Here is a 27,512-nt window from a genome sequence, read left to right as displayed (position 1 = left end):
AACAGCTAAAGGCTGTATGGAACTATACAAATACACCCACTTGGGTCTGTCTTTGTCATAGTATTTTTGCTTAATTTCTATTATGCCACGTAAAGTTGCAAATTCTATGCATTTAAGTCTTTCAACATCAGTAAATATTACATGTGATTGCTTCATGTTGCACCTTACATACCTGGACCTCTTTCCTAAAGTGAATTTGAATGACACACTTCAGTGTGATGATCTATTAATGCAACACATGGATCTTCTCCCTTTCTCACTGGCTCAGTTTAGCTGCCTGTAAAGCCAAGGAGGAATCCTTGGTATTGTGTCAGCTATCAGGCTTGGCTTCCTGCCTTTATCTCGTAATTTTCTGGATATTTTAATAATTGTGCATAATATGATATTACTATTTAGATAAACCAACTTATACATTGTATTTTGATAACTGGTGGATAACTAAACACCTAAAGAGTGAATCACTTTCCTAATTGTTGACTCATACTTCACTAGAAGGTGTCTTCACCTTTCTATCACTAAATAAATGATAATTGTACTGGGTGAATAAAGCTTGACTCTGCACGTCAGACCAGCTATTAGCCTGGAAAATTCTATACGCCGCTGTTTGAGAAAGATGGACATTTACAAGCCATCAGCTAGAGCCAAGCAGTTCAATTAGTTGTATAACCTTCCTCTCAGGCAACTGCAGGCAAAGAAATTTTGCCAGACCTGGATTTGAAATTAAAGAACAGATGACCAGTAAAGGAAGCTGTGAATAAAATTATCATGCTAATTAAGAGTAAATAATTTTTGCAGTGTACATAACCAATTCTTAAAAGGATGTTCTGCAGACAGAAAACAGTAGCAAGCACCTACTTACTTTGCAAAAGGATCAAGACTAGTGACATAAAAACTTTCTTCAGGAAAAACAACATTAATAAGGGTCAAGGACAGTCTGTCCTTCTGTTCTTCTGGCATGTTTTGTTGAACCCTATCCAGAAATTTATAGCCAGCATGTAGACATGAAATTACTAAACCCAGGAAGCTATGCACTTCAGTTACTATTAGTAATTACATTGTTAACGTGAATATCATTCTAAAACAAAACTGTTTTGGGAAGTAATATTAAAAACACCATTCTAAGTACAGTGCAGGGAAGAGCTGAAGCAGTAATTAGAATAGAAATGGAAAGATAAAGTTTAAAACTCTGCATTACTTTTGAGGTGGTGGACAATGAAGAAGTCATGTTAAGTATAAAGAATTAATTCATATGATCCATATTGGATTGACAGAGATTGACAAATCTCCGTTCCTTCTACTCTCTCACTTTTACTGTAACAAGCCTCAGGTATATTTCTTCCTTCTAGTCATACAAATTTTAATTTGCTACCAGAAAAATCTACAGAAAAGTTACAAAATCAAATTAACAGAAAATAAGCACCCTAAAGGTCGCATTTAGAGACAGTTATTTACCCATTGTAGAGATTAACTGCAGATTATCCAATAAAGTCAGATTCTTTTATTGATAGCACAGCTCCATTCAAATAAATGAAGGCCATGCCTTTGACGCCCAGTTGATCCAGCCTGTAACATTCTTAGAAGAAATGGAATTTTGTTCACCTGAACAGAGACTCAGTGGGATGCTTCTGAGCAAAAAGTTGTAAGTCAGCGTTCACAGCAAGCCCAGTTTCACACCACACCTGCTGAGATGTTTCAGCTATCCTGAATTCTCCAAAAGTCTGCTTTGTCTGCAAAGGAAGGCGAAAACCCCTCCCAATACAGCAGCAAATTAAGAAGAGGGAAAGGGACATCCTATATTTAAAGCCCATAAAGCACAGAGAAATCTCAGCTCAGCAGGACAGTGAGAGTGTGGGCGAGGGGTAATTTTTTAGATATACCTTCAGAGAGCTACAATTTACATGTAAGTAATTATCCCTTCCGTAAAAGACACACATTTCAGACTCCCAACTTTTGGAAGCCAGACTGTCTCCAAGGAGTAACTTGATGCATACAAAGATGGGAAAAAGAAAAACCCAGTAGGTTTGTGGGACTACCAGATGATTAAAAACCAGACAAAAAACACACCAGGGTACCACTCACCAGCAGAGTCCATTTACCAGTAGAGGAATTTCTCCTACCAAACCTGAGCTTGGTGATTTGCAGAATGCAGGAAAAGCATTTTTAGAGATCCATGAATAGGTTTAGAGGCAACAAGGTGGCTCAGAGGAAGCAAACATTCAGTTTCAGTATATTGTGGGTGGAGAGTGATGAAATATTATTGCTAGCAGGATGTTTTCCAAATGTTTTTTTACTATATGCAGATTTTTCTAAGACAGAAAAATAAATATGCAGACATCTCTTGGGTGTTTTGATGCTGCAAGGTGTGTCTGGGCTAAGGGGACACAGAACATAAAAATTATTTCAATGCTTTAAAAAGGAATAGCTTATAGAGTAGATAAACATGGAAAATGTTTCATCTTCCAGCTTTGGGATTTACTGGTAACTACCTTAAGGGGTAGAATTAGAGATGGCCAGAGGGAGAGGACTCATTTTGAATGTGTGCCACCCTATTTACATCTGTGCTTCTTGGCTCATTTCTTTTCCTGGTCTCCTACAGATGTGAGTTTGGGGGATCCTAGGCCAGTTCCTCAAGCACTGTGAATCTCAGCCCTAGTTTCTAACATTTCCACATCTCCATTACCATGGCTCTGTACCCTTTGGTACAGGCACAGCTTCTGTAGTAGCAGCGATTGAGGCAAACTGACATTTTTTACACTGAAGAAATAAGTCTTTTAGCTGTTTGGAGAAATCCCTACTCTCTTTTTAAAACAGCTAAAAGACTTCCTTTAAAAATCTAGCAAATAGCAGTTAATCTTCCTTGGTGTCTCTCTTGTGACATCTGTATTAAAGGTCCTGGCCCAGCACTGGCAATAGCACTGATCTCTTAGTGCTGGCATCTGTAGTGAAGACTGATTAAGGACTTTGGGAAGCAAACTGACTGCCCAAGTAGCAAAGGTCAGACAGGGCAGAAGGAATTAGGGAGATTTAAGGGACTATGAGAGACAAGATGGCAATATTGCTGCAGGGCCTGGGCTGAGAGCTGTAGTTATTGCTTCCTTAAGAACTGAGGTGTTCTTAAGGACACATGAAGTACAGTTTTCTGCCCAAGCCCTGCAGCAACTGTGCCAACACTTTGTTATCCTGTTTTCACCTCATAAAAGAATAAAATTGCAATCACTAGGATAATTTTAGGAAGGGGAAAACTCAAACCACTGAAAGGTGAAGGAACTTCCCCAAGTATAATCAGTAATGATAAGGAAGGGGAAGAGGTAGTATTGTGTCTACTTGTGACATTCAAAGCATCACATAAAAGACTGGGTCCTTGAAACAGGTCAAATTCAGGACACTATGGAATTGACTGTAACACTGTAGAGTTTCTCTAAGAGTCCATTTTGTGTTGAGTTTACATTCAAGCAACCTTTACCTTGAAACTATTATCCTCTCCTGAAAACCAAACTAAGCAGGAAGTATAGTGTTCTCTAAACATATAACAAAATATTGTTATGTGGAACAAGAAGCTTTGTTAAGGAGTTCTCTTCAAGATACAGTCCAAGGCCAACATAAACTTCAGATTTAAATAGTCTGGTATGTGAGGAGAAATATGCAAAGCCAGTATTCACAACTCCTCTGTACTTGTGCCTCTTCGCTATACTGCTAGGGTGACTGTTGCCAATTTTTCAAACAATTTAGAATTGAACAGTCTTTTTCTAAACCTGTGAGAGAGGGAAAAAGAAAAAAAGAGAGAAATGAAGAACTTATAAAGGGACACATAAATGTGTCAATTTTGGAAATCATCTGCAAAGGAAGGAGGTAGATTGGCAGGTATAATGGCAGACCAGAGCCAGAAAGCAGAGATACATCATTAAAAGCATTAACTAGGTGTTTTGAGGAATTACTCTGGCAGAGCGCCAAGGCAACAGTAGGATTATTTCATGACAGACTCCATGTGTCATCAAACTTTTATACCAGTTAGACCCTGAAAGTGAATTAGTGTTTTTAAAATAATGAAACACTTCTACCATTTAAGTTTTTTGTGTGTTTTGAAACTTTTAAACTGTGAGAATCTGATCTCACAAAAATTGTTCTGTCTCAAAGCTTTGTTGAGAACTCAAACTCTTACCCTACCCCCAAGTAGAAAAGGAACAGACAAGGACAGGAATAATTTCAGCTCAGGCTGACTCCTTTTGCAGGAGCTCAGGTGCACCTCATTTACTGAAAATCCATTACACATCTAGTTCTGAAGGGCTGTTCATTCCCTTACCATGGCTCTCTATCAGCTCCTGCCAGATCATCACTTTGTTCTTGCTCTTGTCTAGGTTAGATATAAAGGGGCAATCAGGACCAGCCTGAAAGAGGATGCTGGCTTAGTCCATAACCGTTTCCTTGAGAAAAACATTTTGGTAAGAGTTTTTTTTACCCTATTCTAGGAACACATTTTTCGGGAGCTTCTCTTCCTACACTTGAAATTCAGTATGGCCAACACATTCCTGTATGGATGGTAGTGAATCCAACTTCAATTTTAAGCACTGGGGAAAACATCACATGCAGAAGAGTGACAGATGGAGATGTATCAGCTTTTACCTAACAGTGAAGAGGGGAGGAAGAAGTCAGTGTTGGCACTTCTGTCAAAATCTGTTTTTAATAAAAGACATTTGTTAAATTACTGACACATTTCCATAATATTTTAAAATATTTATACTATGAAATAATGATGTCCTCTCAATTAGTGAAAAGAGTAAGGAAATACATAAAAAGGCAAGGAGGACTTGGGGAAAGGTATGCATGAGACCAAACTCCACTCATCGTGGTCCTTATGTCAAATTTCCTTCTCATCTCCCATTTCTCTGACATTACCACATGTCCCATTGGTCAGAAATCTCTCACTTGCCTGTTTGCCTGTTACTTGATTTTTAAAAAAAATTTTATGTATTTTTTCCTTCCAATGGAAGGGATTAAAAAAAAAATTAAAAAAAACCTTACATTTACTGGCAGATAAGCTTCTTTCTAAATGGGAACACTGTTACAGACAGATAGAATGTTCTTTTATGTTTATGAATCTTCCTTTGCATTGTGTAAACACACACTCACAGTGTAATCATGAGTTTTCCATCATCATTAGCAGCAGGATCCTAGAAGTTAAATGAAAGCAGCCTAGGAAATGGTCCAACACTGGAAGGTTCCCACAAAGAAAAGCCTAGTTGGATAATTAAGGAAACTTTATGATATGAACATCATGTCACAGCAAATTATAACATATTAGGTAACACTACCAAAAAACAGTCCTGAAAGCTTGTAAAGCCATAAACTAGAACAATTGGCTTTTCTTTCGCATAAGCTTGAAGCAGGGGCTGGGAGCGGAGGGGGGAAAATGAGGGAAAGAAAGGAAGAGTTCACACTGTTTCTTTGGAAACCTTAAGCTTTGTCCAAGTTTTTTAAAATCAGTATAAATGGAATATACTTGGGTTGCAGATATAAATAAAATCCAAGAATGTCTCCCACATACATACTGTTGGTAAAAAGAGAAGTTTGAAAATAGGGTTTAAATCATCCTTTTCAGAAGCTTTAAACCTCACCTTCTAGCAAGTGACACTGAGCTTCTGGCAAGTGGCAGTTTCATGTATGAAATGTGTCTCCTAAAACTGAAGAGTATACAGGACAGAATAGGATAATGTGTCAACAAATTACATCCTAAAGATTGAAAGCAATCTAGCCAGCCTGCACTGACTTATCCCTTTGTATACAGAAAAGTACTAGGTGTCAAGATTTCACAGAAAAGAGTTTAGATCTTACTAGCCTAACAGAATAACAATACATCCATTCACATTTTGGATAAGGAAAAACAAACAAACAAATCCCCACAAGCCAAAAGAACAAAGCACAAAACAGCTTCTTACCTCAGTCATTTACGAAGTAGCTCCCCCCGCCCTCGGGGCTAGTGAGCGATGGCACATCATTGCCAATTCCCTGATCTCCTTATGGGCCTCCACACATCTTTACAAATTTCCACGGCAAAACCTGCTCCTGTGATTCTGTGACCACCTGCCCTGGCCATTCATGCACAGCACAACTCATCAGGTACTGACACAGCCTAAGGAAGTGATACATTTAAAGTTTTTATGTTTCAAGGCCAGAAAACTCAAAAGACAGGGCAGACACTGTATGAGCTGCTTCTATGAAATAACTTTTGATTACATCACCCTTGCTCATTACAAGCTTTCATTTTAGGCAGGACAGAGCAGGGGCAAGTAAAGCCATGGCTCTTCCCAGTGGATTTGTGCAGCTGAAGTTGGTTCAGACAGGAATCCCTCCTGCATTACACCATTCCAAGTTCTTAGCTAAACTCCCTTTGTTTCATGCATGCTCTTGCTTCTCCATATTGTGATTTATATTTGGCATGATGTCTTTATGCATATACTTGACATTTTTTTAAGAAACTATCTAAAACTTAACTTTCATCCATTTGGTAACATCCTATTGCATTTTTGCATATTTTAGGTATGGCCAAGCAAGTATCCCCTTGTTTTAGTGTAAAAAGCTGCTTTTTTCTATAGCTGTGTAGTAATATTGATGGTATCAGTAAAAAGAATTCAGCGGTAGGTAGTCAAGAAAACTCAGAAAAGCCTGTGGTAGAAGATTTTTTTCTATTCAGTATTTACATAAATGCCTATGATCCCCGAGATTTTAATTATTAAAGACAGTGAAAGTTCAGCTGCATGAAGAAAGGTCAATATCTAGCCCTGGTTAACTCCAGGAATCAAGAATGATAAACAGGTAAATTAATCGTCTTTTTACCGCTTATGTAATAACTTCTCACACGGGAGCTGAGCCACGGGATAGCGGGATGGGCACTGCAGTAGCTCCTCCTGCTGGTCACACTGAGTTATAACTCAGGTATTCGCAAACAAAAATCACCTGCAAACGCTAAATGGATTAAAAAATTGCTGTTTTACTACTTAAATTACCAGACTGCCGTGGTTTAACCCCAGCCAGCAACCAAATCCCACGAAGCCACTTGCTCACCTCCCACCAGCAGGGTCGGGGAGAGAACTGGAAGGGTAAAAGCAAGAAAACTCGTGGGTTGAGATAAAGACAAATTTAATAGGGAAAGCAAAAGCTGTGCATGCAAGTAAAGCAAAACAAGGAAGGAATTCACTGCTTCCCATGGGCAGGTTCAGCCACCTCCAGGAGAGCAGGGCCCTATCACACACGACGGTTACTTGGGAAGACAAATGTCATTGCTTCTAACATTCCTCTCTTCCTCCTTCTTCCCCCCACTTTATACACCGAACACGATGTCATGTGGTCTGGAATATCCCCGTGGTCAGCTGGAGCCACCTGTCCCAGCTGTGACTCCTCCCAGATTCCCGTACACCCCCCGCCCCCCCACCACTGTGGCAGTACAAGAAGCAGAAAAGGCCTTGGCTCTGTGCGAGCCCTGCTCAGCCACAAAAACATCTGTTGACATCACTGTGTTCAGCACAAGACACAAAACACAGCCAACACCAGCCACTAGGAAGAAAACTAACCCTCCCCCAGTCAAAGCCAGCACACAGGCCGGTATGAGACCAGACTATAACCTCTGCCATCCTGGTTGACTTCAGGTAAAACGAGACATCCCCAAACCCACTTTTAAGCCCACCCTTAGTGACCGTTCATTTTTTCTTAACTGATTATATAAAACACATTCAGCATTAACCCCAACCAAATACCAATTCCTGTTAAGAAAATAAGATTTATAATCTTTATTGTTTACTTACATATAATAAATATAATACAGAACAAAAACATCACATACATTGATTGTATTACACAGGCTGTTAACCAGAATACATTACATTTTCTTTTCATTAGCCCTTTTATAGGGTTTTGGTACTGGGTATCAAGAATTTCAATTTCAACCTATAAACACAAGAAAAATCATCCAATTTTTACTTTCACACGTTTTAAATATTCATATATATATTGGTCTTGTTAAAAATATATAAGCACTGTTCAGTATTTGCAATATAGGACTTTAATTTCCATTCACTAGATCTCTATTAATATAGAGGATTTCAAAATAATGAATAGCTTAAATCTGATTTTAATTAAAAATACTTATTCTATATTTCTCATTTAACTGACTTCCCCTCAGAAAATGAAGTGACAGGACAAAGACACTCCAGGCAAAAGCCAGTGTTCACTTTTAAAGAACAAAGGGTAAAGTTCTGGTCCTTGCTTCACCTGTACTATCCTGGAATAATGGAGACACCAATTTGGTATAAAGAGGGCAGAAGGAAACCAGAGTTTCTGAGCAGACATGTATCTCCATTTCAGATTTACCACTGCCATCCTGCTGTTTTCTTGGCTTAAAAAATCACTGCATCAAACCTCCATTATATGTTTTTCTCTGCATGAATATCCTTACCATTAAATGGAAATCAGATTAAAATGCTACATTTCTTTTTTTATCAAAAATAGATCAAGGTTTTTAACATACTCTGAAATCAGGTTTTTAAGTGCAAATGCAATACATCAGTAATTCACGTTCTGGTCTCGCTAAGGAAAATGGTTAAAAGATGATGCATAAAGACGTTTCATAGAGGATATATACTGGAACTTTCTGTGCTCTCTGAACATCTGAATTATCAAGAAACTGTACAGACTCCAGGCAAACAAAAGTTTTCTTCAGTTGGAGCAGCATCTGCTTTAAAAGTGTTATTGAGAATTCCCTGAAACTTGGTACAAAATGTAATGCCAAAACAAACATTAAAACTGCTACTGGTTTTGTGCATCTTTTAACGCAATAAGTTTCAGGATTTTCATAAATCAAGGTTCACAAAAAATTTTGCTTTACTAATATCTGCTCCAAAGAGACCTCACATAGATTCTAAATCATTACCCTTTCAGCTGTACAATGCTGAGGTTGCACCTCATACTTATTACGTTTCTCTAACCCCATTCAGAAAATGTCAACTCCAACAACTGGCTATGCTTTCCATATAGCTTTGTGTAAACAGCCTCGTGACTTTCAATTAGCAAAGCATTCCTTTGTAACTGCTTGGATGTACTTCAAGAAAAAGAAAAATAAAAGAAACTCCTAAGTCTCCAAATATAATTTTTCTCCCTTTTTTTTTGTTTTTGTTTTTGTTTTTTTTGTTATAATCACAGGGCTTAATTTAAGCATTTAGCTTCAATATGAAATGATTATTCAAAATATCCACTTTTTATATTAGGTCAAGATCAACCAGAGATCAATCCAATAAACCATTGCCTAAGCACTTCCTATATGGAATTGGGCTATGCAGGAAATTACCTCAATTATATTACAGCTGATCCCATATGCTTCCTACTAAAATTCTCTAATTTTCAATTAAGATTTTTGTTTCAATTTTTGTGGGGTTTTTTTTCCTTACCCAACAGGAAAGTGATACTGTTTGGCTGGAAAGCCCCCCCCCGTTTCCCTACCTAGAAGAAAAAGAAGATTCTAAAATATTTGAGAAATTACTCATTCTTGTAGAGGAACTAACTTAATCAGTATGCAAAAGGTCAGATTTAGGTAGAAGAAAAGCATCACCTCCTATTACACAGACAAGGAAGATTTGTGGGCTGTAATATATCGAAGGATATCATCAATGAAAAGACAGTCATTTGCATATTATAAAATTAGTTTTATGCTACATGGCTAATTCCCCCAGCTTCATAAGTGTGAAGTTTTGTTTGGGGTTTTATAAAAAAAATTGTGGAAAAAAAAATCAGGAGCATATGTGCATAACAGCCCTGAACTATTATTTCTGAGGCGATTCCAGTAGCCGGTTGTATTTCTTCTGTGGGATATAAAGAAAATTTGTGCACCCTCCCTGAAAAAACAGAAGTTCATTAATAAAAGAAAAGGAACATCGGATGCAACTTTAGAAACAGAGATGCACCTGAAGGACTCTGCACTTGTAGAACTAAACAGCTGCTTTCTACAAAAATCCTCAGAGAAAAGCCTTTTATGCTTTTTAGAAGTAGGAAGTGAAAGCCAGATGAAATTCTGGATGTGTTTCACATCATGGCAGGCATATCCAGAAAAGGTCTGGTTACCTCCTAATACCAGATGTAATGATGCAACACTTCACCTCAGAGGAGAGTGAGAACACAGATATCTGAGTAGTCACATTTACATGTCAGATTTATGTTTTATGTTAGATTTTTAACACCACGGAGAACTAGGATAGTCAAAATGTAATTACACTGGCTTTACCTAGAGAGGAAATTCACTTTGCAATGAATGCAACAGGGCATGTAAATGGAAATGTCAAAGCAGAAATCATCAAGAGGAAGGTGATGCTCAAGGCTGATGACTATGATCACACGTTCTCACTATGGACAAAAAAATTCTCCTACAAGTATACAACAAAGTGTAGAGGTTAACATTTCTCACACTGATGATTTTAAACAAAAGTCATGTAGTAAGACAAATTCACCTTCTAAATAATTAGGCTGCTTGCTGGCTATACAGAATATATCTTTTGTGACCAGTTACAGTAGTGTGTTTACCATTTTTACCAGCACTAAAATCCCTCCATTTATATTACCGAGGTCTTAAAGCAAACCACTCCAAATGTACGCTGCAGATAGAAATACTGCAAAGGCATAAAGGTCAGCCTGACTGCAGAGTTCCTTTTCAATAAAGTTTTACTTTATTAATGCTGTCTATGACTCTCTTGGGCTTTGGATCAAATCCCAGTCTAGACAAAGTATCTTTACTGGAAAAACAAACAAAAAAATCCCCAAAGTGAACAGACTTAGTAAAAATTTGATGATATAAATGAATATATTTATATTAGAGATTTATACCGGTGATCTACTCCATAATCAGATTATTATTATGGTATTGCCTAACCCTGAAAGTTAATGTCACTGTCATGCCAGAAGTGCATCTTCAAAATCAGCAGAGTAACCATTCATTTGTACGGCGCAGAGGACAACAAAGTAAAACCACACGTGTTGCAACATCGGATTAGAACGGATGTTTCTCCAAACAGTAACAAACGTTGGGCAGAGTGTATTTTATTGACACCTTTAAATGTTCTTAACATTCTCATCATGATTTACCTGATAAGTCTAAAGGAAGTTCAACATGAAAGCTACACAATGTGAAATGTTTTGAGTGAAACTTGGAAATGTTTGTAGCAATTTTAAAAGCAGGAATTAGTTATCGGCTCTCACAACGTATGGTATCATCCATATTTCCCTGAGAAATCATGCCCTGCAATAATCATGTAAAACAAAATACAGCATTAATGAAATCATGGATTAGATAGGGGAAATAATGCATAACAACTGTTTTTGAGTGAACACAGAAATGCTACTGGAGTCGTAACTATTAAATTGCAGGCACTACACATGATAGCCATAACAGAAACGGTAACTAACTCAAAACTTGTTCCACATAAGAAAGCTGATTAGAAGCACCATCCTATAGTTAGCCATATAACTCAACATTATGATATTAACATTAGTTTGTTTCTTGATTTTTTGAGCATGCCACTTCTTAACTTAATTTACAAACACTCTGCCTTATCGAGGCCTGTTTGCATATGAAATTTGAATGTGTGTCCATAAATTCACTCTATGAACAAAATTGAACTGGTTTTCTCCCTCCTCTGATAGCTTAGTGTAGCTCAGTAACTTAATTTCCCTAAGATAGTAAGATCTTTCAAGAGAGAATAGGAACGATAACATTCAACACCAAGAGAAATGGAAACAAGAATTACAAAGAAATCGTTTTGCCACCTTATTTAAAGCCATCACAGCTGTGAATAGCAGTATCTAGGCACGAGGAGCATTGCGAAAGGAATGACAATTACTGCAGCACACACCAAGGAAAGTGATTTGCAGTATCCCCTATTTTTGTTAGTATGTTCCAAGGAGGTTTGACACACACAGACCAGCACACTGGGTCAAGTATCAGCTGCAGCCCCACGGTTCAAACAACACCCCTGATTAACATCTTATTTCCACAAAATACTTCAGCATCTGCCACACCTCACTGAGATACCCAGGAGTGCCTCAGCCACCCTGCTTCTGAGTTTGTGTGCAGTCCACTCCAGCCCAACTCCATGGCAAACCAGGACAGTCACACAGCCCCTGCCCTCATACAGGGACTTTCATAGGCCAAAAGCCAACAAGCAGGATGCAGTGAACACTGGGAAACGGGAACATCAGGCTCTTGGTGCCTCCAGCAGCATTCATGTGCCCCAGAGTTTGCAAGTAATTGCTAAGTACCAGTGTGGCATCTCCCTCAGTCCACTGGTGAATTAACATTACATCTACAGCTTGTAGGGAACACATTTTCAGCATGACCGAAACCTAACACAAAGTGGCCAGAGAAACTGAAATTCTTTTTCTCCTTTGTCCTGAACTGCAGCACACTGTGTATCAAACCCTAAAACCAAAGGCATGCTCTGTAGTATTTGGCAAATTATCAGCATTTCCTTCATATATAAAAACCAAACAGCTCCAAAACCTTAACTGTATACACAGAAAAACTGTTGGTTATTTCAAATGATTACAGGAATTAGTTAAATTGTTTGACAGAGTAACACATGGTATTCATTTTCCATCTTGCAGATGTGGGAAATCACTGTTGCTAACGGTAATCAAAGAAATGCTAGACATAGAAAAAATTGTTGTTTTTTTAAAGTGTATGTGGTTCCTACAAGAAATATGTCAGGATAAAGACATTCCCAAATTGAAACAGTAAGAGCAATGACAATTTACACCAGCACAGAGAGGTAAAGCATTGATGAGAGAACTCCTTCACATTCCAGTTGTGTGATGAGGAAGAAAAACCCAGCACATCTCCATTTCGTCAGAGGTACCTGAGAATCAAAGCTAAATCTCTTGTGCATTTACCAAGCACCCATTAGAGAGTCAAGCAATTTACATTTCAAATTAGACAGTATATTTATAAAATATTATTGTACTAAAAATCACAAGATTTTATAGAAAAAACATCATCACATTCTATTAAATGCAGGAACAATGTCATATGTCATAGCTTCCGTAATTAAAACCGTAACACATTTCTCGTGACTACAGGGGCACCACTGTTTAAAAATCCTTTCAGGAAGGACAGTTTGCTTTGTTCTTACTCTTTAAAGAACTGTAATGTAATGCAAAAACTCTGCTTAAGCTACTTAGTGCCATGAGATAAAATTATCTCGTATCTTATAAAAAAAATTAGCACATTTTTGTTAAAAACAAGAACAGTGGGAAGGCCCTGACTGAGTTTACTGAACGCTCTTCAACATTCCTGGGATCAGAGATAGAATAATATTCTCTTAGTACTTATTTTTTTAACCTCTCAAACTCATGAATAATGCAAGTTAACAGCAGTCATGTATGTGGGGGATTATGATGATCCTTCACTTTAAACCATGAACATAAGGGCAAATATGAACAGCAACTGCCCATTTTACATTGCAGCTCCAATTCTATTGGTATGGCAAATTTCAAAGAACAGTAATAGAAAATTTTGCTAAAAATACTGTCATTGCCCATCTGAAAGCAAACTCAGTTTTCCCAGGCTTAGTTCACTGATTCCACAAGTGCCAATTGACCCAAATTTAGAGTTAATGCTGGTATTACATATTTGTCAGGATCTTATTGAAACATTTCATTAATTGAAAACAGACATTATCTTTTTATTGTGAGTAGGCATTAACATTACTTCTAGGAAAAAAGTTGAAGCTAATATCCTGTAACTTGTCATAATTTAAAAAAAAAACCCAAAAACAAACAAACAAAAAAATCAAAAAACCTAAGGAAACTCCACTTATCAAAAAATCCCTGAAAATACTACCAAAGTAAAATGACTTCAACATACTGTATTTTCAACCCCTCTATTTGTGGAGTTTGGAAATTTAAATGTGGAATTTTTCAAAATGTCTACATAAATTGAATAAACATTTTGTCTGTTTTGGGTTTGTGATTTTGTTTTGGTTGGTTTGGAGGTTTTTTTAATTCCTATTTTAGTGTCCGAAGAAAGACTTACTATCTCATCTTAAAGAGAAGCTTCAGATCACCAAAACCTTTAGTGCAATCCAGTATTAAAAATGGGAAGGAAAAAAATTATAAAGGTGAAATATTTGAACAGAATAGCACCCAGGTCCATTTTTTCTTCTTTCTCTATTAAATTCTAGCTGCTGGTTAGAATTCTTCTATAAATGTACAGTTAAGCATATTGCTTTCCTGCATTCTCTCTCATATAGTAGTTTTATCACCAAAAGACCAAAATTTCTTTTGGAATGATCATTACTGAGTGCCAAAACATGAAAAGGCATTTCTGCTATATCATCCTTCTGTATTTGTGTGGAAGGACAGTAGAAATACCCCACATTACCCTACCTTGTTATGTGGAAGAGAATACTGCTGGCTAAAAATCCATCCGACATTCATTATACAAAAATAAAATCCATCAAAAGCCAAAATTAACTTTGATCTGTCTTATAGGCCATAAGTTGGAAAATGGCACTGATTAATTTCAAATATTCCTGAATTTAATTATAATAGCTTCTCAGAATTAAAGAGGATAGAAACACTGCAGTGGAAGGAAGATATAGGTTATAAGGAAAATTACCAGTTTTAGAATAAATTTATTAATACAACTAGGGGAAAAGAAAAATCAATGCAAACACCTTTACCTTTCAGATTGCTTAACAGTCAACCCACTGACTGAAAACTTTCCTCAATTAATTTGACCTCTTTTGCAACTTGGCAGCTACATACGTGAAAATTTTCACATGTCTGTGAGATAACTGGGAGTAAGAATGGGTTACAGAATCAGTCTTCTTAAAACAAACATTGATTTTGAGAATGGACACCCAAACGTATTGTAAATAGAAATATTTCCCCATTCACTGAAATTTCAAGCATTCCAGATTGTTGGGCAGCAAGATTTTTAAACATCGGCACCCACTGCCATTACAAGGCTTCTCAAAATGGCCTAAGACAACATGTCTGTAGTGTTCCAGGACCGTACAAAGATCCTGCCTCAATAATCATAAGAATGCACTTAATAAATTATTTTTTCTGTTTTCCTCTATTAATATGCAAATAGTTTATACAACATAAAAAAAATTTAATTTGTACCTACTACAGGTAATGTATCTATTAAGCTTTTCCTCTGAAAGCCTGTAAGATTTGATGACCTGCAAACTTATTTACATAACTCACTTGAAAGTATCTTTTAAAAACAATATTGTCCAGCATTTAACAAAATCATGAGTTAAAAAAAAGAAAGAAATCACTTAACAGCATTTGCTTTCTTGATTTTGTCAAGTAATGTCACCAGCTCAAGTGTTATAAGGCAGGTTGGTTGCTCAGATGGACTAAGACTCCCTATGGTGATAGGCATAGAGTAACTTTGTTCATTTATAAAATCAGATGAAAGCAAGAAAGAGGAAAAGTTTAGAGTTTCAAAAGAACTGAAACTTCTTATTTTTACTACAAATTCAGAATAGGCACTGAAACATGACTCCTTAGGGACTTTTCCAGAAGATTGTCTCTTCGCTGGGCATCATTCCATTTTTAAACTAAGAAGAAGAAAAAGAAAAAATTATCAGGGTACATAAGTCAGGATTTCAAAAAAAGAATCACCATGTATATTTGTTTCCATTTTACTAATAAAAGAAATAAGTCCATGTCTTAAGCTTCAGACATCACAATTACTGGTTTGGTTAGAATGTTTTCAATTTCTTTATTCGATTTAAGCAATATTAGAAAATAAAAATATACTTCTAATGTAATTCTGCATGCATTATTTGAAAACTAAAGCCCTGATGCACAAGGCTAGGAGAGTCCTAAACTATGTCTGTACTGACCATGTAATGTTCCTTTTAGATGTTTGTGTAACCCCCTCTTAGAAAGAGATATTTTGCAAACTCTTTAGCTTTTCTAGTCCAGTTTCCCCATGGTTATCATGAGAAATATTTGCCCAAATATTTAATGGAATTTAACAACTTAATTCTTGTCAACTACAAACACAAGGGCTCCCTTCCATTTTCTCGACCCATAATGATAAAGTCTGGTGATGTTCTCTGAACTTCCTTAAACGGTTGCAGTAACCCAAATGGAGACCCCAACAGCATTAAGGAGTGAAATAATTACTTCAGCTCTCTTCCGCACACATAATCCATGTCAAGAAGTTGTGTGCTTCTTCTGGTTTGTTGACTCATGTCCAATTTTATATGAACATTTTAATTAAAAACTGCTTCACATTTCAAAACCATTAACCAAAAACTGTATCAATGTGAGAATAATGCTTGGCAATGAATAATAATTTTGACGACACACTTCAAAACTGTGTCCAGCAATACAGGACAAGACTAACCGTATGCTTTTTAAAAATGTGTCCTTGCATAACACAAATGCCACCATGGAAACCAATCCTCACCTTTCTGTGTATTGTTTGAGGTTTTTAAGCATACCTTTTGTCTATGAACAGCAACTTTCTCCATCTTGTGAAACACTATGCATAGGAATGAGGCTTTCACACTGCTCACTTTCTTCTGGCATTCTTAAAAGAAACAAATTTATTTATTTAAAGTAACACAGTAATATTAAGTTGGTTGTTATGGAGCGAAAGTAATTAACTAAATACACTAGTTGTTTGAACTGCAGCCATTAAAAACATGCAAAGACCCCTTAAGTTCATCAAGTACACTTAAGTTTGCACAATTTTCACTGCGTGTTCTGGGTACAGCAATTAACATAGAGGCACTAAGGGGAAAAACTGTGATAGCCACTAGGAAATTTCTTTTAAAAGGTAAAAAGACTTCACATCTTTCCATTTTCTGAGCATTGCAGAGGTTAATATATGGATTGGCAACTACTACTATTAAGAAATCAGTACTACTGAATATAAAATCAGCTGAAAATAAATAGAGTATGAGTACTGCAGCTTATAAAAAATATAGGTTAATGGAAAGGCTGGAGAAGAGATAGGATAATACTTTGTGACTGTCCTACCTCTGAATTCGATGTTTTCTACAGATAAAGGCAAAAACTCTTCTGATTCCCACCATCACTGGATCCCAGTTGTTATAGTGACATAAGAGAGTTGCAATGAAAAAAGAAAAAAATACAGGTACTGCTCCTGCAAAAAATAACCAGGAAAACTGCACCTGGAATTAAAACACAAACGTAGTTCACTCAACAGTTTAAAAAAAAAAAAAAAGGATATGCTGTATATTTAGGATAATTATTATTGCAAGTTTGAGATTATTATTGTAAGTTTGAGATGCAGTTTGAGTTATTTTACACTGGGTGAGTTATTTGGTACAATTTCTATAACCACTGCTGCTGCTAATATCTTTCCACTGATCCGTTCTTTACAATGGAACACGTTGTTTGCATTGTGAAGTGAATGAAGACTCCTATTTCCAAAGAGTCTCATTTTTAGGTTTTTAGCTGTTTCTCTGGTACCAAGGAGAAACTAGACACTTCAGAAATCCTGAATAAGAGATCTCACCTGAAAGATTTGTGCACCTGTCTATTCACTATGAATATACTGTCACTGACCAGTAACTGCTGAATTCAATGCACATAAAAAGACTCTGTTACTTCAAATTTACAGTAATTTTCTTTTTAACTAAAAAAAAAGGCAGGGCACATTATTTGCCCAATTTAAACTAAATTCTACTTGTATCTATACTGCTACTTTTATCTATCTATTACTACACTCAGTAGCAGCCTTCTGATACTGTTTAAAACTTAAAATTATAGGAGGTTACAGCATGGTGAGGCCCTGGCACAGGTTGCCCAGAGAAGCTGTGGCTGCCCCATTCCTAGAAGTGTCCAAGGCAAAGTTGGACTGGGCTCTGAGCAACCTGGTCTAGTGGAAGGTGTCCCTGCCCATGGCAAGGGCTGGAACTAGATGATCTTTCAGATCCCTTTCAATCCAAACCATTGCATGGTTCTACAGTTCCAAATGAAGAGCACAATCGGCCTGGGACCTGCCTTTCAGGATGACAGAGCCATAAACTGTGGGCACAGCACCCTCGTGTGGAGAAAGTATCCAAAATTGAAGAATTTGGAGAAAATCTGGCACCCAACATTGATGGTCACTCTCAAAATTCTAATAAACTGCAATTGTTAAGCCTTGTGTTTTCTTAGTGATTTCTAACAGAAGTTCAGAAACACGTAAATTACCAAAAGGAATATTTAATTAGTCATCAAAAACTTGGTTGTAATTTCTTAAGATTCAGATTTATGTTAGATTATTACAGAATAACATCCAGAAAGTCAGCAATTATGCACACTGTATAACTACCACGCCATTTGACAGTCATACGAAGACTGCATATATTACTATTTCAATCTTTACATTGTTAGTCATGACAGTGGCATTCTTGTGTAGGTTCCTTTTAAGTAAAGACAAGGCTGGCCAGAGGCACTAAGGGAGCAGCTCGAAGCTTAAATTTCTATGAGCCCAATTTGGACACCTGAGACTTCAGCAACTGTAGGGCTTGGCTTGGGATATTTTGATGTTCGTATAACAGAGACACACTTGCACAAATGCACTTCTACAAAAAACCTCAAAGTCTACTTGACTAATTTCTTGTACCATGTAAACAAGTACAAGCCTCAAAAGGAAAACCTCAAATGTGGTGATTGAAATCAAGTCACAAATTGAACCACCACAGATAATGCACAAACTCCACTTGCTCTGGGGAAGACCCTACTCAGAGAATGCTCAAGTTAAGCCATGTTCCAGGCACAGGCAGCAATTTTCTCTTTGCATACTTTCACACTTCTATTTGCACAGACCTCAAAAATAAACAGCAATTGCATTTGCTACAAGAGTCATGAGCATCAAAGCAGTGTAACCAAGCAGCAGCTGGCAGAGCAAGGCCACCAGTCTGCTCAAAATTTCAGCAGTATTGTATAGTTAGTTCTACATTTGGTCAGTTTTGCCCATTTTTATTGATATCATTTTTAGCTAAACTGTTACCTGACTAAACTGCTCCCCAATTCACATAGAGATTTATCATCTCAGTAAAGAACTTCTTGTAGCTGCTTTATTCCTTTGTGGTAAACCCGCAGGTTTTTGGGTTTGTCACTAATTGAGTATTTTCAAGATAAGCAGTCCATACAATTCTGTAATTGTAAAGGTATGAATTTAAGATGTGCTGTATTTGCAGGTGTTCTTTAATTCTGAAAAGTGCCTGTTCAAGGTAATGTATCTGGCCAGGTACTGCTGATGACTTTGGGTACTTTTCATACAAGCTGCACTTTAATCAATTTTGTGCAAGAGCACACTCTCAAGTGCAAAATTACTGTAATTGTCAATATCAAGAGACCATCAATCACAATGCAGTTCAACAAGTATTAACAGGTGACAGAAGTAAAATACTGCTCGTTGTATACATCAATAAAGATAATACTGCCACTTAATTTGAAGAAATAATGCTCAAAATGTAGAATTACATTACCTTCTGCATGCACATGTCAGCTATGATGGACAGAGGTATTGTAAGGCTTAGAGCAAGTGTGCCGATCAGTGATGAGGTAAGAAAGCAGCCCCTGAAAGACAATGAAATAATAAGTTATAAAATAATAATGATAATAAATAATAATTATAATACAAAGGTCTTATTTAAAAGTTAAAAGACAAAGTAACACATCAAATGAGGAAGGCATTTGATCAAGCTTAACAGTCATTGTTTGTTTTAATAATTAAAAATTAAAGCTCACACGCCCACACTCCATCTGTGAAACTGCTTAGAATTCCTAACTAGACAATTGATGTCTTCTGGGGTGAGGTTTAATTCCCATATAAACCTTTTGAGATGATGGAAAATTCCCTACTTCACATTCTTTAACTTCATCTAGAAAAATCTGTATTTTGCTTCTGTACCATGGTTCTCTATAGCACAAGAGAATACTCCTGTATCTCTGCACTGTCTGCTTCTGAATTAGAACCAACCTGCCCACCAGAAAACTGTAAATGAATAAATGGCACAGAAACCTATAAAAACTTATCATCAGGTTAAAAAAACCCTTAAAATTAAGTCATACCTATCCCTACATTATATAGTTGGCAGTATGTGGCTGGGTGGAGTAAACAAGTAGGTTAAATGGCATTATTTACTTCCAAAGAAAGTGAAGAGGACCATACTAGTGGCACACTGGAGAGATAAAAGGAGGATGTCAGCACAAGCCCTGAAATTAGTCCCAGTCCAAAACTCTAGGAAAAAGGAACTGAAAATAAAGCTAATGCTTTGATTGACTGGATTATCATTCTGAGTAATTGCACAAAAAGAAGACTGTGCACATCCATGTACTTAACCCCATCCTAATACTTGATTTTGGGACCAGAGCCAATATTTGGGGTTTTGGGAAATTTTGTTTGTTTGTTATTTCACCTATATTAAAATATTGCACTTAACCTTTTTACTAGATACTGAGCTGCAGTGTACTCTTACAGGATGGCATTAACACCACAGAAATATTCCATCAATAAACAAGTTTAATTCAAAGGAACAATGCATATATAATTAGGACTGGTGTAAGAGTTTGCCAATAAACAAAAATTATCATGATTAGATTTCCTAAATAACTTTAAACTCAATCTGAAAAAAAAAACAAAAAATCAAAAACAGACACACAAAAAAAAAAAAAAACACCCCCAAAGAAAACAAAAAGGTTTTCATGGAACTCCACCTACATCTTTTGATGCAGTATTGTCACAGAACTGTTACAACAGAAATTCATGCTCTCCTATTGCTACAGCAACTCTGTACCACAAAGTGTTTTTGTCTCAAAATGTCAATTCTAAAATGAGCTATGCACACAGGATTTTAATAAATACTACAGGACCAAATCACCTGCTTTTCAAAATTAGCTGTGGCTTTCTAACAGGACACTGTGACATGATGAGTGACATCCTCTAACTTAAGCTCCATATACGGACAGAAAAAAATTTAAAAACAAAGCAAAACCACCTACCCAGACAATCTGACATTTTGACATGTGAGAACACAGGTAAGATAATTTATGTGAATCATATTCAATGTATGTAGAACATACCACAGCCAGAGGAACTCTGACAGAACTGTTCCAATAAGGCCATTAATGACAATGCACATCCATATCAGTTTGTTGGGAAACTCAAATGCTTCAAACCCAGTATAGTGAAGCAGGAAGAACCCTGGCCACAGCAGCAACAGATTGAACAGCCCTACAAAACCTGAGTATAAAAACAGTTTTATGTAAATCGCAAAGAATATCCTTCAACATAACCAAAATTTCATCTAAACTGACAACATGCATACAAAAAAACCAAGCAATGAAGCAGTATTTTAAATCTTTCAAATGAAATGAATATAAGAAACTTTACCTGAAATTCACAAACAAAAATTGCACCAGATATTTACAGGTTTTAAATTGAAAATAAAATAAAATTATAGAATTTCATTAAGTCAAAGGGGCTGTCTGCATTCCCACAGGTAGTGTTACCACTCATTGTTAAGGCTTTAAGCAAGAAACAATCCACACAACCAGTACCTAAAGTACTCCTAACAGGAATAACAGGCTTTCTCTACTTCCTTGGCTTTTCTAAGCCCCCGATACACAGTTCAGTGCCTGAGAGCAAACAATTTAATTACACACTGAATTAAAACATTGAATAGAGTTATTTTTAGTCTTACCAAAGAACATTGGTATGTCAAGTTTATCTTCTCTATCTACTTTCCTTTTTATCATTACTATGTACACAGCATATAGCATTGCTCCTACAAGAGACCACAGGGAACCTGGAAAGATGGAAAAAGACATGCTAAGCATGTTAGGCACAGTAGGATCAACTCCCCTAAACACACATCTATTACAAAACCATCACTCAGAAACTGCTTATTACAGAATCCCTTAATATATGAAAAGCATGGAAAAATGTAGAGCTCAAAAATGTAAATACTTTCCCAATTAAGCTATATCCATAGGGTGGAAAATTATCATAAATGACAAGTTTCAGAAGTTCAAACTAAAAAGCCAGATTGTAGAAGGTTACATGAGTAAGAAATATGGAGCTTGCTATATGACTACTTAGTACTGTCAGAAGATGGTACTCATCACTGCATGTTCCAGGATTAAAAACTGTAAGTTAATACCTATTGTATCTTTTCCAGCAGATTTTTCCGATCCAGAAAGGTTAACAAGTACCACACCACCAATGCTAGCAAAAGAAAAGAAATGCAAAAGGCTTCTTAAACCCAGGAACTTTTTGACAAATACAGAAAAAAAAAAAAAGATAGAAAAACATAAAAATACAGTTCTATCTTTAGGCATTTTTATTTAATCAAAACCCACTTCTGGAAAGCCAAAAGGAGTTCTCTATTGCTAAGGCCTGATCCTAAGCTAAAATCAAACCACCCAACCCCACTTTTAACATCCAGAACAATACACCAGGCATTTAATGAAACAGGCTGACAACACTGAATGTCAAACCACTTCCTTTTTCCCCAATTACACAAAAATAAAATAATTAAACAGGAAGAAAATAAGTTCACTTATTTCCAAGAATAACCTGGTTAATTTAATTTCCTACAGGAGAATGAGATTTGGTACCTGTTTATGATATGAAGTATTTAAAAAGATTTAATTCAACTTGCTCAATTTATCTGTAAAACGACCATTTTTAAGAAAGTGATGTGTAGAATTTATGGTCACAGATACCACAAGTATAGTAAGGTACAGTTGTCCTCTCACTGTATCAGACAATTTTTGACCAAATGTTCTATCCCATTATCTTACCTTAAAATAACAGCTAATAATTTGGACAGGGTAAACCGATCTCCACTGTTACTGGGAAAGACTGCAGCTAAGATTAATGTAAAAAGCCCTGCAAGAGAAATTAAGAGAAGTTTATAAAATCATGTTTTGCCACCAGTTTGTTCAGAAAACTGCACAGACATTTTCTTCTTTATATTTCATGTACTTGTTTTAACTATGTGTTCTTAGCATCCTTCATTTTAGTCAGAACTGTTATGAAAATTAACACCTTGTGATGTGAATCCTCAGATAAGCAAATACATGCTCAGCTCTGAAAAAGGCCAGCCACACTAACAAAATAAACTGCAATAAGTCAGAAAAGTCAGTGACAGATCGTATAATTCTGTTTCTAAAACTGACTTTATAAACCAAAAACAGTTAATTCTCCAAATATGTACTGTCACATAGTTTAAATACTCTAAAGCTTGTATTAGAGCCTTGCATAAAACCTGTAAAGCAAATGATATGCATAATATTTAAGTGGTTTAAGTTCTTTACCTCTAAACCCATTTTTTAAAAAACAATCATTAGCAAGAAAGCTTTGCTCTGAATCTATTTTGATAAACAGTTATACCACCTTTCCTTTAGAGCTATTACATTCCCAAAATATCTTTTTAATACACAGACATAACTGCAGAAATACACACACAAACTCAAAAAGTAGGAGAACATCAAGGTACCCTAAACCTCTGCAAATATATAATGACTTTCTTAAATGCACATATTCAATGGCTTTAAGCCAAAACCACAGGTAAAACATTACACAAGTCCATTGTAGCCAAATAGATTTTTATGTTATAAACAGCCTTAGAAGGCATATCTGGTGGTGTAAATAAATCTTACCAGAGGTTGATGACAAGATATTAACTATGGCAACTTGGGTATCTGACAGAGCTTCTTGGTAAGAGAAATTTGCCAAGAACCACTGGGGAAAAAGAAAAATAATTGTGTTATATGAGTAGCAGCAACAGAGCTTAAGTTGCTCAGCGCAATAAAATTCTACTTAAAGCAAAAAAAACCCCAACTGGTCATCCAAAAATAAAACCAGAACATGATTTTTACCTTAAAGTGATTTCTAACTTCTATTAAAGGGGAAAGTACATTAAAAGATAGCAGCGCACTTAGAACTAGCCCAAACCAACCATATAAAAGTACATGTTTAATAATGAAATAACATACTTCAGAACCTAAACATAATTAAAATGACATTATAATAGCTATTCTGTAGTAACTAAAGGTACTTTTAACTTGTTTTGGAAGTGCTTCCAGATGATAACTGCGCAAGGGCTGCAAAGAAATTTCAGGAACGCACGGAACATTAGTCAGCCTAATGAGTTTAAATTTTTAGAGTACTTAAAACCCTGGACACATCTCTACTGTAAAAAGCAAGCATCACTTCTATTCAATACCTAAAAAATATTTGTTAATTCTCTCATAAAGGAATAAAATGGCAAGTGTTTACTCATTTATTGATTGAGATCTCATTAATAAGATCTCAGATATATTCTCAGGGAAGTAACCACTCTCTAGTCTTATGTGGAAATATTCATACAGCCCAAGAAGAAATACATATACGTGTCAGTAACAGCTTGAACAGCATAAACAGGATTTGTTTTGAATATGAAAACACTACCCTAGAAAAAATTAAATTACCATTTTCCAGTAGTGTTATTATTATTGATGATGACAGTAATAATAATAATGTTTAAAGAGCAGCACTTCCTGAGCAAAAGCTGTGGTGGGTCCACATTACATAGAACCTATTTGGCAGTATCAGTGAAGCTGCTTCTGGAAAAGGTGTCACTGATCTGCTCTCTACATTTTTACTGTCTCAAAAATCATGCCACTGTTACCTCTCTCTCCCCCCAGAACTGAGGCATGATGCAGAAATATCAGCAACCAACAGATTCATAAGGAAATCTTGCACCTTCATGTCCAGCACCAGGAAAGTCTTACTTCCTATACTACATTTATGAAACAAGGCTTTAAGAATACAAGTCACCTCAATACTTTTTCACCAATATTATACAAGTTTTAATGATATTTATGTGTAAGTTTCTGAAAGAATGGAGAACATACCACAAAGCAAAAGAAAAAGCTAATTTTTGCTACTTGAGTTGCAGTGAGTTTTCCTACAGTTTTTAATATTGATTCCTGCTCCTTAACTGTTGGATATGACATGCGAGACAACTTGGCTTCCAATGCATGGCTTGATGGGAGCTGTCGGATCTCCATAATATTACTGAACCTTACACGAGGCTTTTTGGGAGCTGGAGAAGGAAAAAAAGAAAGAAAAAAGCTTCATATTATCATTAAACTTCTTGAGCCGACACAACATGTAAACAAAACCATCATGTTCCAATACAGCATTGATTACAATGCTACACAAATAACAGGGTTTTATCCAAATAGAAGACATGCCATTATTTTTTACTAAACGCTAGTATTTTGCTATTCAAGAAGCTACTAGTAAGACAAAGCACAATTACTGTTTTCAATCAGTACAGTCGTCCACCCACAAAAACCTAACTGAAAAGCATCATCTCTGCTCCCTGTCAAAAAATCCAACATAAGGTAACAACAAATTTTTAGATAGGAATTATTCCATATTGATAAAATATTACACTTAAGATTTTCTTTAATTATTTAGTAGCCAAACAGCCCAAACTTGCACACAACTACACCTAACTGTAAGGATAATGTTTCGTTCAGAAGATGAGAGTCCAACAGACCTCAAAGCTTAGCAGAGATCATAAAGTCACTTGCCCTTCTGAAAACCACCCTCTAACTAATCTTGCTAACCAGGATCAGCTCTTATTCATAAGTGTATTGTAAGTATCAACAGTTTTCTGTGTAAAGAAAACATTACACTACACACTACATGTAAATGTTATCCTAATTCAATATGAAAAAATACCTTATTTCCTAAAAAATGTGAAGGGAAAAGCTATGGCTTAAACAACTCTGAAGTGATTGGAGCACGTTGTCAAAGGACAGCAGGGGCTACCAAAGTGGTTCTTAACATCTAGAAATTAAAGAAGAGACTTTGCCTTTTATAAGCAGGGACTCTTTTGCTGAGGATCAGATAATTGCCTTCTTTGACAGTTAACTTTTCTACAACTGTCTGGGACAATTAGGCCTGTTTCACATACTATCACAAGATAGTGAGGCTTAAATAAAATCAGAATGCACATAGACTGTTAAAATTCTTACTTTGACTGCTTTGCTCCTGCTCTAAAAAGGACAATAGCTTGTTTTTCCAGAGGCTGACTCACTGCTGCTGGTCATACAAGCCCAGAAGGAAAGAATCACAAGTATTGAACCCAGTTGGTCCCTTGAGATAAACATAGGCTGGATCTGTAGTGACCAAGAAAGGTAAACTGAACGACAGGCCTATGTTTTCTCTACCTGAAAGTAAATATATGAGACTGCAATTCATGCAATAAGAGATTTAAGGAAAGGGAAAAAAAAAAGGGGGGGGGGAAAGGGGGAGGCGAGACCTGCAACATGACAGCAGTTATAGTAAAGAGGAAAGTACTTCCTTCACCAAAGAACTAACATTTCAGCATTCCAAAAGTCTTTACTCACTTTTCTCTGCATCACTATTATTACTGCCATTTTTTTCAGTTGGCAAGTCATGAAACTTTACAGGAACATATAAAGGTTCACTCTGCAATGAATCAGTATAAGTAAAAATACAGTTAAGAGGGATATTTAAATTATAAGCAGTAGAACTAATCTAGCAAATTTGAAAACTAAATAAAGAAAAGCTTGGTGAATAGTAACAGAATCAAACTTAAAGTGGGTTTGAACACAGTGCTTAGACTTGTCAAAAATGTGCACGCATAATGTATATAATGTATTTGCACATGTTGGTAAAATGCAGTATTCAGAGAGAACACTGCACTTCTGTGTATATCGTCATGAACACAAAAATTATGAGCAGAAAATTCAAACCTACTGATTTAAAATTATCAAATAACTGATCAATATCACAGATGTTTATTAGAACTATAATTTCTGTCCAAATTTTAAATTAGAAACATAAACTAGAAAATACAGAATATATATACAAAAATTACTATGTTCTCATTTTCTCACAAACTAGAACTAAACGTCAAAAAACTTTGGGAAAGGAACTCCAACATATAAGACACTTAGAAGTATTTTAAGCAATTAAAACTTCTGCTAACAAGACAAGTTTTAAACTGCTTGTTTAGATTGAATTAATAAACTGTAAGAGTCGTGCTGTTCAAACCATCACAAAGAGTGAAGTAATGGAAAAGATCTGGTAGTTGCATTTTCATTAGGCTCCTTGTTAAGGACCAGAATTTTTGTGGATGTTTAAATTAATGCAAAATTGTCCAATATTCTAGAGTGTGGTGATCTGAACAAATCGGGCAGACTAAGATTTTATTCTTAAATGTAGATAGATAAAGTTGGGAAAAAAAACCCAACAAAAATCAAACGAAGAATATGTCTGAAAATAATTCTTTAACTCAATTGCATCCCCCTACTCTGTTACAGAGATGGTGTAAACTTTAAAAGTTTTGTAGTTCGGATACACTTCTGCATGTGGCCCTCTGATTCAGGTACGCTGTTTAAGCAGTAATCTGTGATCAACAGGGGCATAACAAACTGTCATCTTTGGATGATGAAAATCACCCCAAAAA

At 36.1% G+C, this 27,512-nt stretch overlaps 1 protein-coding gene across 8 annotated transcripts in view; it reads right to left on the bottom strand.

Annotated features, from left to right (window-relative positions):
* Window positions 1-7,766: 7,766 nt before the first annotated feature.
* Window positions 7,767-27,512, bottom strand: part of SLC35F5 (solute carrier family 35 member F5) — a 31,231-nt gene continuing 11,485 nt past the window's right edge. For 6 of the 8 annotated variants that reach the window (XM_017820923.1, XM_017820927.1, XM_017820924.1 and 3 more), the window contains 11 exons: window positions 26,428-26,509; window positions 24,919-25,109; window positions 23,683-23,764; window positions 22,822-22,909; window positions 22,179-22,243; window positions 21,720-21,824; window positions 21,100-21,259; window positions 19,503-19,593; window positions 17,038-17,192; window positions 16,497-16,585; window positions 7,767-15,602 (listed from right to left, as the gene is read on the bottom strand). In XM_017820923.1, the coding sequence (XP_017676412.1) occupies window positions 16,504-16,585; window positions 17,038-17,192; window positions 19,503-19,593; window positions 21,100-21,259; window positions 21,720-21,824; window positions 22,179-22,243; window positions 22,822-22,909; window positions 23,683-23,764; window positions 24,919-25,109; window positions 26,428-26,509 (1,101 nt within the window). In that variant the 3' untranslated portion in view covers window positions 7,767-15,602; window positions 16,497-16,503. The remainder of the gene's footprint in view (window positions 15,603-16,496; window positions 16,586-17,037; window positions 17,193-19,502; window positions 19,594-21,099; window positions 21,260-21,719; window positions 21,825-22,178; window positions 22,244-22,821; window positions 22,910-23,682; window positions 23,765-24,918; window positions 25,110-26,427; window positions 26,510-27,512) is intronic. The other 2 variants (XM_017820928.1, XM_017820931.1) reach the window with 1 other exon arrangement.

This window comes from Lepidothrix coronata, unplaced genomic scaffold, assembly GCF_001604755.1.
Source record: "Lepidothrix coronata isolate B3197 unplaced genomic scaffold, Lepidothrix_coronata-1.0 Scaffold86, whole genome shotgun sequence".
In the NCBI taxonomy this organism is placed as follows: Eukaryota; Metazoa; Chordata; class Aves; order Passeriformes; family Pipridae; genus Lepidothrix; species Lepidothrix coronata.
The sequence above is the reverse complement of the archived record's forward strand: the minus strand, read 5'-3'. Positions and strand labels throughout refer to the sequence as shown.